This window comes from Hippocampus guttulatus, chromosome 12 (genome assembly GCF_054856545.1).
Source record: "Hippocampus guttulatus isolate MCC_2025c chromosome 12, RoL_Hgut_1.0, whole genome shotgun sequence".
Lineage (NCBI taxonomy): Eukaryota > Metazoa > Chordata > Actinopteri > Syngnathiformes > Syngnathidae > Hippocampus > Hippocampus guttulatus.
The window spans coordinates 17,505,086-17,517,782 of NC_141272.1; the positions used below are offsets into that span (position 1 = coordinate 17,505,086).

At 42.9% G+C, this 12,697-nt stretch overlaps 1 protein-coding gene across 3 annotated transcripts in view; it reads left to right on the forward strand.

Annotated features, from left to right (window-relative positions):
* The first annotated feature begins 208 nt into the window (after positions 1 to 208).
* nf1a (neurofibromin 1a) overlaps positions 209 to 12,697 on the forward strand; it is an 88,283-nt gene continuing 75,794 nt past the window's right edge. For all 3 annotated transcript variants that reach the window (XM_086124734.1, XM_086124736.1, XM_086124735.1), the window contains exons 1-2: positions 209 to 449; positions 8,622 to 8,765. In XM_086124734.1, the coding sequence (XP_085980860.1) occupies positions 390 to 449; positions 8,622 to 8,765 (204 nt within the window). In that variant the 5' untranslated portion in view covers positions 209 to 389. The remainder of the gene's footprint in view (positions 450 to 8,621; positions 8,766 to 12,697) is intronic.

Consider the following 12,697-nt stretch of genomic DNA (forward strand, 5'->3'; position numbering starts at 1 on the left):
TGTGCTTTTATCACACATATATAGTGTGTCCCCCCCGCTCCTCCCATCTCATACTTGCGCCCATACATTTTCACAGCTGGTACAGAACCACGGATGAAGACAGATGAGCAAGTCTATTATTTTGAAGACTCAGCATGGATGTAGTATTTTATTATTAAAGTCAGCTCGATCCTGTTCTCCAACGCCTCCTATCAATTCCTCTGAAGAAGACTTCCGGTGGTGTTTTAATGGCGGTGGCATGGTGAATTGTACAGAAATAGACAAATACTCGCCCCTTTGGTCCGCTCCCATCGATTCAGGACAGATTTCCATGCATTTTTGAGCTTGACTGACCCACCCCCATACGTGGACTTAGCAACACAAACGCTGCGGTGTCTTTCCGCCCGGCCATGGCGGCTCACAAACCAGTGGAATGGGTCCAGGCCGTGATTACTAGATTTGATGAGCAGGTAAGATGGATTTCTATGATGGAATTAGCCAGGGTGCATCATTAGGCTTGTCAACTGCGCAATCGTACTAACGTTGAGGAAATGAATCCGCGGTTTAGCGTCAAGAAGTGTCTGACGGGAGGAATGCGTACTGTATTGCTTGTACCGACTGCAAAACAGTGAGGCATTTGTAGCTAGCGTCATCTCCACCATCTATCGTCACGTTTGTCAGTTCTTCTCGTTTCTCCACAGACTTCGTCAGTCATCAGCAACAAACAAACTAAACTCCACGCGCCAGGTTTACACGGTAGCGATCTACATTCATCTAAAGACAAGTAACCCATGTTTCACGTAGCGTGGTCAGCAAATGTTAGCAGGCCTACCTCTATGTTGTAAACAAATAAGATGTGACAGGACTGGCACTGACACCTATTTCACACGAGCAGAAGACTTCCGAAGATTAAATACAGCAAACTTAGATTTGCTGACCCCACACTTAAATGTGTGTTGTTCCTCATTAAATGCCGACGTTTTCCAGTTTGTGTACAGTGCAAAGATGTATCATTTGACTTGAAACTTGTGGGACGATAACAGGATATTTTTCTCAGCAAAGTATAAATGCACCTTGCAAAGTAACTTGTTGAATAGGAAGTAGTTGGCAGAGTGGGTGGAAGATACTAGTTTGAATTACCCATGAAGAGATAATATAAATGGATATCTGACGAGTAGTTTGTGTGATTGCCTGCCATTAAAAACTTAAATCAACTGTGTCTAGATTTAAGGGGTCTTGGCGCCACGCTTTAGCTGCCACTGATTACGGATTGTAGTTGGGTTTAGACGGATTACTGCTCTTAGGATAATATGGCTTTGGAGTTACTTCAATTTCTTGGTCATTGCTACCATAATTATTCAGCAAATCCCTTAGTGCAGTTTTCTTGTGTTTTTGGAATCATTGCGTCCCCATGGTTTGCCAGAATATTTGTTTCATTAAGCCTCGTATCAAGTGAAATGGTACCGCACTGTTTTGGTGGGGGAAGTTGGATCCATAATTTCCCGTCTGACTCGCCTTGCAAAGTGCAAGATGCAGCTTATCCTTGTGTGAATAACTGAGACCTGAAAGTTGAATACAATCGGTTACAGGTACTGGGCAGCTCAAGTAAATGAAAGGTTTGTGTTATTTTTTTTGAATGAATGAAAAAATAAAAGTCCAGTTCCGGCACACGTTTGCTTTGTCCAAAATCAGATGGGATATGCTCCAGCAATGAGGATGAGCAGGATAGAAAATGGATGGATGTTCCTCAGTCAAACTGTAGTTCGACAACAATTACTACTATGACTACGGTGATGACTTTCCATTTGACGATGTGTAGTGGAGATTTAGGGTTTTATTGAAGCAAAAAGGGAAATTTGCTGCTGGCGGGTTGACTTGGATCACAGTTCTTAATTCATTCAATCCTAGTCATTTTTCAAAAGAAATACCCCTTCAGTGCCAGCCATTTCACATGATTTTGACCGATCCATCAAGGCCCACATTATAGTGGGTGCTATTGCAAGACAAACATGCGTCCTACCAAAAGAAAGATTAGACTCCAGATCGAAAGTAAATTTAAAATATTTTTCAGTTTTTGGATTGAAGTCAGAATTTTGTGCCAGCCAGTCAGGTTCATCTACACCACACTCATCGAGGGCCAAAAAAAATAATCTCATTATTTATTTTGCATTTATGTTTTGGTTGTATAAGTTAGCCTGATGTTAAAATCAGAGGCGGGTGGATCTTAACAACGTCCTCACATCAAGCTTTTTGACTACATAGGTCAGATGTGTACGGTTGAGCAATCATACGCAGACAACATAAATATCAAATTTATAAACGCATTCAAAGGAGGACAATGTGTGGCATTAAAGAAGAGGATTTCACATATCCTGCTAAACCTGGCGTCCAGTTTTAAAAGTGTGCCTTGAAAGTGACTTTTTAATCCTGGTCTGACATCGTCCTCAATAGTAAATCAAGCAGATCTCAACCAATCAGAAGTTACATGTAACTAAACCAAAGAGAGGACAAAGAAACTCATTTACCACCCGCAGCAGAGATGGCGTTCCAGAGGTGAATCCACAATCTGATTGGTTAAAAGAAGTACCAGCGATTTCAAGTGTGTGTGTGTGTGTGTGTGTGTTTGTGTGTGTTTCTGTGTGGTGTGTGCGCGCGCGCGCGTGCGTGTCAAGTTAACTTTGTCAAAATGTGCAACATACAGCACCAATGAAATTACATTCCTGAGGAGAGAGAGGAGGACACTGAATCTCCACAGATGAAATGAGGGCACTTATATCGCGGCGAGGGACAACACGTGCTGATCTGTGTTTGCATCAGCTCATCGCCATTTAGCCCCGTGCCCCCAAAAATCCTGACCACTGAGAGGGTCCACAAGAGGCTGTTTAGGATTGTTTTTTAAAAACATTTATTGGTGTATGATTTTCATAAAATATTTTCAGTACATTTAACTGATCATTACTTTAGTACATTTTTTTCTACATTCAAGCAGTGTGAAGGAAAAAACGTTTATTCATGTCAAGTCAGCTTTTATTGCCAAATATTCTGTAAATTACTTTCCTCTCTCAACCACAGTGCAAACATGTCTCAGTGGCTTACAAATAATGAAGTCCATCCATCCATCCATTTTCTGATCCAGTAATCCTCACCAGGGTTGAGGGGCGTGCTGTAGCCTACACCCTGAACTGGTTGCCAGCCAATCAATCGCAGGGCACACAGACAAACAGTTATCTGCGCTCACACTCACACGTAGGGACAATTTAGACTAGTGTTCCATTAACCTGCCACGCATGTTTTGGGAATGTGCGAGGAAACCGGAGTACCCGGAGAAAACCCACACAGGCACGGGGAGAACATGCAAACCCCGTACAGGCCAGACCCGGAATGAACCCTGCACCTCTGCAATGCGAGATGGACGTGCTAACCACTGGCCCACCGGGACACCCACAATAACTAAGTTTTTAAAATTATTTAAAAAAAAATAAAACCTCTGTCTCATTTTAATAACACTATGCTCACACTGCCCACGATGTATCAATTATGATATTGACCTATGGTGGTTTTTAAAAAAAATGTGTGTGTGTGTGTGTGCGCGCGCGCGTGTGTATATATATATATATATATATATATATATAAGGGCGGCCCGGTAGTCCAGTGGTTAGCACGTCGGCTTCACAGTGCAGAGTAAATATTCATTCCAGCTCCGGCCTCCCTGTGTGGAGTTTGCATGTTCTCCCCGGGCCTGCGTGGGTTTTCTCCGGGTGCTCCGGTTTCCTCCCACATTCCAAAAACATGCATGGCAGGCTGATTGGACGCTCTAAAATTGTCCCTAGGTGTGAGTGTGGGCATGGATGGTTGTTCGTCTCTGTGTGCCCTGCGATTGGCTGGCAACAGATTCGGGGTGTCCCCCGCCTACTGCCCGAAGACAGCTGGGATAGGCTCCAGCACCCCCCGCGACCCTAGTGAGGATCAAGCGGTTCGGAAAATGGATGGATGGATATATATATATATATATATATATATATATATATATATAAAACGCAACTGTCATAATTAAATCAATTTAACTCATAATTAATTGTGATTACTCACACATTTTTTATCGTTTCTGAATTTCCTTTTATATTTTTTGTCCTATTTTCTTTCCCGTTTTAATGTGCTCATCAACATGGAATCATGGATCAGTTTTCTATGTGCAAAATGCAAATATTTACTGAAACAACATTTTCGATTTTCAATTTTACATGAACATTTTTCACTTGGAGCAGCTATTCACAGATAATCTCTCACACAATATTACTGTCCATCAACAACAGTAAAAAAAATATTTTGTCACACAACAGCTCCTTTCACAGCTCTTTTTATGGAATCAAAACAGAGCACTACAAAATTATAAAGTGCACATCAAAGGTAAACTAGGACTCAGCCTATAGTGGATTTAAGTCAAGTCAAGTCAACAGTATTCATAGAGCACTTTCAAACAGCCATCGCTGTATACAAAGTGCTGTACATGGAGCAATTTAACATGCACAATAAACAGTAAGACAAATCGGTAATAAAGGCGGTAGAAAGCACCAAACAGTAAAACCAAAAACAAATAAGTCATGCTGAGTCGAATGCCAAAGAATACAAGTGAGTTTTGAGGAGGGTTTTGAAGATGGGCAGCGAGGAGGCTTGCCGAATGTTCAGTGGGAGGTTCAGTCAAGAGGCGAGCAGCGGCATTCTGGACCAGCTGAAGGCGCTTAATGGAGGACTGTCTGACTCCAAAGTAAAGGGCATTGCAGTAATCGAGCCGGAATGTGACAAAGGTATGAATTACTGTCTCAAAGTGTTCATGTGAGAGGAGAGGTTTTATTTTGGCCAGCTGTCTAAGGTGAAAGAAGCTGGATTTAACAAACGGCACCAATTTGCCGATCGAGTTTGAAATCACTGTCCAGTTGAAGGCCCAAGTTTGAGACTGTTGACTTAAGATAAGGAGACAGGGGGCCTAAGTCTACAGGATGGCATGTACAAGGGCCACTGGGACCAAACAATATCACCTCTGTCTTCTTTTCATTGAATCTCAAGAAATTTTGTGCCATCCAGGTTTTGATTTCTTCCAGACAGGATAGGAGTGGCCTTAATGAGAAGGCGTCTTTCTTGCTCAGTGGGACATAGATCTGGCAGTCATCTGCATAGCAGTGGAAGGGAATACCATGTTTCCTTAAGATGGAACCCAATGGGAGCAGATACAGCGAGAACAGCAGAGGCCCCAGAATTGAGCCCTGTGGAACACCACATGACAGGGAAGCAGTGCGTGACTCAGAGCAACCAAGGCTGACACAGAAGGTTCTGTCAGCTAAATAGGACCTAAACCACTCAAGAGCACTGCCGCCAATGCCCACCAAGTGCTGCAAACGAGTCAGCAGAATACTGTGATCCACTGTATCAAATGCTGCAGTTAAGTCCAATAAAACTAGACACACGTGGTCTCCAGACTCATTTGCCAGGAGGATGTCATTAGAAACGCGTAACAGGGCTGACTCCGTGCTATGCAGGACTAACAAAGAATTTAGCACAGCTGAACATGGAACATGGACAGAGGGGTCAGATGCGGTATTTGAGACCGGAGTCCTAGCTGTAGAGACCTTATCAATGAAAAACTGAAGGAATCTGTTGCACATCTCGGGTGAAGAATCCGAGCAAGTAGGCAGAGGGGGTTTGAGTACAGAATCTATCGTTTTAAATAGTGCGCGTGGGTTGTGACGGTTAGCTTGAATAAGGTCCGACAGATATTCTCTTTTGGCCTCTTTTACTGTGAGCTGGTAGTTACGCCAGCAGTCTTTGCAAATTTGATAAGAGACATGCAATTTGTCATTTTTCCACTTGCGTTCGGCTTTGCGACACCCCTGCCTAGCTGCGCGGGTAATGTCGTTAAACCATGGCTCGGGTTTAGGTTTTGGGAGCACAGTTTTTGAAGGAGCCACCAAATCCAGGATGGCACGGCATGATGAGTTGAACCAAGAGGTGAGTTCCTCTGTGTTAGACGAGTGTACGCAAAGGTTATTAAAGGCATCAGAGAAACGACTAGCTGTGCGAGGGTTAAAAATTCGGCGTTTAAAACTAGGAGCGGCAGATTTCACAGCAGCATGCGATAAGACTACGTCAAATAAAACTGCCATGTGATCAGAAATCCCATTTTCAAGGACTTCCAGATTTGACACCGGTAGACCATAAGCAAGGACAAGGTCTAAAATATGACCTTGTTCATGTGTCGGGCTGGTCACATACTGCACGAAATTAAAAGAGTCGATAAGTCTTAAGAAGTCCTTTGCTAGCGTTTTTTCCGGACAGCACACATGGATATTAAAATCCCCCATTAGGAGGATATGATCATATCTCAGCCTGATTTCCGCAAGAAAGGTTGAAAAGTCGCTTAAAAAGTCTTTGTTGTATTTAGGAGGACGGTAAATGACAGCACAGAGCACCGGGAAAACACGACCGACTTCAAAGAAGGTTGCTTCAAAGCTGGTGGCCGATGTGGTGAATGTGCACCGTTTACATTTGAAATTGTTCTTAAAGATGGTCACCGTTCCTCCACCACGGCCTGATGTCCTCGGGGTATCGAGGAAACCACAGTCAGGTGGCAACAATTCAAGCAAAGCGTTGTACTCACCAGTACCTGCCCAAGTCTCCGTCAGACACAGGAAATCCAAGTCATTGGAAAGGAAATACTCCCTCAGAATATGGGTCTTGTTCGTCAGTGACCGGGCGTTTAACAACGCGATCCTTGTGGGAGTAGCAACGGGAGGGATTGCCTCTTCCGATCGCCGAGTCCGGGGGAATTCCCTCAAAAGCTTTCGCTGGATTCTTCCCCGAGAAAGGCGTGGAGGGTATAAATGCCGTGGTGCGATGGGAGAGCCAACGACTGTTAGCAAGCACGAGGCGACGGGGTCGAGGGCACACCACGCCGGAGCGATCGAAGTGTGTCTCAGATCCCGTTTTAGCTTCACGAGCTGACCGCTACGTTTGCAGCGACGGCGGCGGCGCTTCTGTGAAGGGGGCGAGCGAACGCGGAAGAGATTAGCCGGCAGGTTAGCCAAGAACGGAGGTAGCGTCTTTTCACCACCGTCTTGCCAAAACGCGGCCGAATCTCCGACGTGTTGTTGAATCGATAACAACGATCGGCGATCATAAACCAACTGAGACGCTGTTAGGGAGGTAACAAGCATTGCGAAAAGTAAAAAAACCCGAAATGGCAGGAGCGTCGCCGAACACACTGGCGCACAAGCGGCCATCTTGGGCATCTTCGGTTTTAAGCCATGGTTGTATACTTCGTTTTCCTCAAGTTTGCTTTGAACACAGCAGTCAGGCGATGTTGATTCTGTTGGTCTTTCTTGCGCGGAAGTCTCTTTACGGTTTTGTGTGCACCGCTGAACTCTCGATGTGCCTCAGCGCACCGTCACTGTCAGACGAACACAGAGAAGCTCCACCCCCTTTATTTATATGGACACGGAACACGGTAACCTTCTACACAAAATAGTTCCAAACAAGTAACAATCGCGTCAGTGGCATGCATCGAACTCAACAGAATGCCTGATCTTTATTCACCAGAGGCTCATCAACCTAGTCTCTTATTTCTCTCCCGAAACAATGTCTTCTCCCGCTTGGTGTACCTTAGCCTTCTCCGCTACGTACATTCTCTGTACACATTTTATAATGGAGGCTCTCGCTGGCAATCCATAGTGGAGTCGTTAGATGCAATGCGAATGATTTCAGCTTGAATCGAGCTGTGGACAATGTTGACAGGCTTGCATGCAGTAGCCATACATTTCGCTATGGCTTCAGCAAATTTGTTCTTTGTCGTGTCATCCATTTTCTTCGCTTTGAAATGATCCATAGCTGTCTGTCTTAGACGAGGGGGCGGAGTACCCACGTCAGCTGTGTGGTTGGCCATTAAGTGGTATTTCAGACTCGACGTGCTATGATGATAGCTCAATTTACGACTGCAAAACATACAGGTAACTTTGGTCTTGTCTGACAACTTTTTAAAAGTAAAGTTTCCATTCATAAACTCTTTAAGTGTCCGTTTTCGGTGTCTCGCGCTGCTGTGGCTGGCAAAACAAACGTGGTGGACCTGTGCAGCACGCTTGTTGTTATGTTTCTGGTTTATTTATAGAGCAACATAACATCCGCTGTGACGTGTGCCGCGTTAATCTCGCGAGAAAAATTTTTATCCCGTTAAAATTCATTTTAATTAATGCCAATAAAAACGCGCTAAATTTACAGCTCTCATATGTATGTGTGTGTATATATATGTGTGTGTGTGTGTATATACTGTATGTATATATATATATATATATATATATATATATATATATTTTTTAATTAATTTTATTTGGCCGCCTCACAGATCCCCACATTGGCTACCCCTCTGGGCTGCTCAGTACAACAGGCATAAATAGTGGTCAGAACTTTCAAAGAGAGATTTCCCATTTCATGACATCTTGACACCTTTAAATCCACGCTGCAGGTGCAATGTGGAAATACAAAATCTGGTGGCAAATTGTTCATCGAAAATGCTGGTTTGAAAATGTGACTTTGACAGACTGTGAATTGAAGTTCATGCCATCTTCTTGTCTTCACTGTTTTTTCCTTCCCTCCAGCTTCCAATCAAAGTTGGACACCAGAACACTCACACGAAAATCAGCACAGAGCACAACAAGGAATGCTTGATCAACATTTCAAAGTACAAGTTTTCACTCGTCATTAGTGGCCTCACGACTATCCTCAAAAATGTCAACAACATGGTAAGTTGTTGTCCTTTACTGAAAGACAGGGGTCCAGACAAACTTTCTAGTCTCCAGCCCAGATTATACATTTTTTGGATTCATATTTCTTGTTTTCGCCTCACCAGGGTCCTACATTAAGCCCTTTTGGGTGGTGCCCTTGTCCGGCCAACATGAGCCAAGTTGAGTTGGCCTTGTATGTGTTCTTTTTTTTTTTTTTTTTTTAACTGATACAATACGGTTTTAGGCCTAGCGATTCAAAACAAAGCGATATATGGCTTTTTTTGGACTGATACAATTCGATGCGATAAAGACGATTTCCATGCGATATTTGATCCTGTAACAATGGCTTTTGGTAAATAAAGCTTTGCTAATTCAAGATAAATCCAAATGAAGACAATAGAAAGCCATTTTATTGGATTTTATATTAAAACCAATCCCAGTACGCAACATTGCTGTCACAACAAGCTAGTTCTCTAAATTATCGAGCATAAACAAAGTGAAACTGAATCAGCGAGTTCATTTTTTATTCACAAATTTGTTATTATCAGAATAAAATGGTTCTTTTTAGGCATCAAAACAATTTAAACAAACCCTTTTGATGAAGTGCTGAATATATCTGAACTATACTTTATTATACACTCTCTTTTTGCGGCGACCAAATAATATACTAAAAAACAACAACTGTATTTTCACGTTAAATATAGCTGCTGCTGTGATAGTTCTGTTTAAATCACAACTGTGTGAAATAGTAAACAATTTTTCCAAAGGCTTGCATATTCATTCATTCATTTTCCGAACCGCTTGATCCTCACTAGGGTCACGGGGGGTGCTGGAGCCTATCCCAGCTGTCTTCGGGCAGTAGGCGGGGGACACCCTGAATCGGCTTGCATATTCTTTTTCAAAAAATATCAGCTGGTCTTCACAGTCTAGCAGCAAGACACTTCTTCTGCGTGCTCCGCAGCCACTAATTCTTTGACCACGAGGAGATTTGCAGTCAAATTTTTGAATAAATAAAGCAGCAACACCTTTTTGGTATGTTGCAATACCTTGTATGGTAGCCGCGGCTGATTCATTCATTCAGGGGTTTTTTTTTGGTGATGCCATGGCGACGACATGTTCCCGTTACATTTCCCTTGCAGTTTGCAAAGCCGATACACAGCAACCACCTGGTTAAGACGATCTCCTTGCAAAATTTAAAGTGTTTCCACGGAAACCCAAGCATTGCTTGGTCTTAAAAATCTCCCCCTATCTCACCACCATGATATTTGTTGATCTCTTCCAATCTACGTTGCGTGCTCGACGTCAATTTCTGGCGCTGACCGTACATGACATACGCAAGCAAAAACCAAATACAAGCCTTTTCAAATTAACATTTAAACCTAAATAAAAAAAATTATAGGACATTGGGAGTTATGAGTATTACATTTATTTAATTATATTGATTGAATCGATCAGTAATGCATAAAAATTCTCTTGTCGATGAGTGGCCAACATCAATGTGCACAATTTCAGTGTCGAGATATTGTGGGTCCAACACATCCATATTGATAAAATAGATGTGTCGTTACACCCCTAATGTTCATGATGTCATATGATGAGTTTCAATGATGTAGCTGTAGCGCATGAATACTGCATTGGTTATGTATTTAAAAAATATGATTTCACTGTAGTTACTTTTTGTTACATGTTTGTAAACTCTAAATGAATATTTCGGATTTGATGTTTTCTGGGCTTTATATTTTGTTAAAGCTATTACTTAGGGTTGGGGGATTTAACATGACACACATGCAAAAAAGTGTTTGCATCAAAGTAAAAAGGTCAATAGTAGGGGTGTTCACACAGCACACATTTGCTCCGGTGCTGCACCTATGTATTTTGTTGCGATATATTTTACACCGGAGCAAATTTTGTGGAGCGGTCACATGTACAAAGCCGCTGAGCGTGTTAGCACCGGCGCAGCGTCGGTGCAGCCCCACTTGGGTTCACACGGCAGTTTCTGCAGCTGAGCAAAACGACAGAAAACAAAGAGCTGTTGTGTTTGTTCTTTTTAAAACTTATACACAACTTAAGCAACTACTGTACAGGCACGTTCCTTCTACTTCTCGGTCTTCGTGCCTTCTGCTCGAGAGTGACCGCCCCCGAAAACGTAAATCAAAGATGACTTCAATGACACTCAGAAAAGCAAACATATAATGCGCCAAACAGAAAATCAAAATCAATCAAATCATCATCACCGTTCTAGTTGAGATGGTATAACCCAAGAGGTGCCGCTTTGCTACTGTTACCAGCCATGTCTTGTGTCGTTATTAAACAAACACATGACGGAAGTACAACAGACCACGAAAGCAATGCATTCTCGCCGTATGTAATAAACTCTTCTCATGCGTAGCGAGGCTATTCCCCCCCCCGCAAACGAGCATTTGCTCCGGAGCAAATTGTAGAGTTCACACGTGCAAATTTACATCGGTGCTGCCCCGCAAACGAGCATTTGCTCCGGAGCAAATATTTAAACCAACTCTCTGAGGTGGGTTAAATTTGCTCCGGAGTAAGCTGTTTTCCGGGGCTACACCGGTGTAAATTTGCACGTGTGAAATCTCAACTGGGGCAGCGCCGGTGCAGCACCGGAGCAAATCTTGCTGTGTGAATACCCCTAGTGATTAATCACTTTAAGTGAATAAAAAAGCAGTGTATGTAGTAGCACTGAATAAAAAAGCAGTTATGTTTTAGTTTCAGCGTATTTATTTCTGAAATTTGTACTGGTTTCTTTTCGGTTCAGTGGCACAACACAGTCACTTAAGGGGTGTTCACACGGCAAGATTTGCTCCGGTGCTGCGCTAGCGCTGCCCCAGTTGAGCGTTCACACGTGCAAATTTACACCGGTGTAGCCCCGGAAAACAGCTTACTCCGGAGCAAATTTAACCCACCTCAGGGAGGTGAGAGTAGCCCCTTAAGAGCAAATGTGTGCCGTGTGAACACCCCTTTAGTGGCCTGGGGCCACTGGGCCACTGCTAATTTAGAACCCTGCTTATCTGAAGAGCATTTTCGGGCTGCACTCGTCATCCCAAAATGGCACCTTTTGATGGTACGCTTTGAATAACATGCAATATAGTTAGTTGCCTTGCGCAACCACTTTGACACATATTAAACAATGCAAAATAATGGGTTTTATCTGCTTGTTGGACTCTGCAACCACTGAAATTAATATGGTAATTCTCTGCATGGAAAATCCACCGCCTCTGTCTTAGAAATATCAGGCACACTGTCTCTCTTTGACCTTTGTGGTTTTTCATTGTGGTAATGATAAAGGGACCCTAATTATGAATGGGATGCTGATTCGATACAAATGTGGAAATTCTACATCAGGGGTGGGCAAACTTTTTGGCTCGGGGGGCCACATTGATTTCTAATTTTGACAGGTGGGCCGAGTCAGCACAAGATACGGTACATATAAAAAACTGTACATGTTGATGGTCCATACCAAACATCAACAGAACAAAAGCAGTAAAGTATTACCATACTTTATTTATTTATTTATTTATTTTTTAGTGAGAACAGTGAAATAACTATGGTATATGTCCTGTATGAACGTCCAAGTCTGTGAACAACATACATGTGTGACAACACAAGCAACAAAGTGCAACAATATATTGCCCGAAAACTGCAGCATACAGTACAGGTATATGACAAAATATAACAAAGTTAGGACTATTTGCTCCAAAATGAGACGAGTAAAAGACCTGGTGGCTTTCTTTCCACTCACTCACTGTCTCAAACTTGACCTCCCCTCGATCACCACACAAGACAGCGTTGCTCAGCTGATGTCGTGCAATGAACTTTTGAAGCCAACCACAGAACACTTCGAAGTCTTCGATGCCCATCGCGCTATGGAACTAGCTTCCTCTCTTATTAGCGGTCCATTTTGCAGAAAAATTTTAGCACGGTTACAGTCA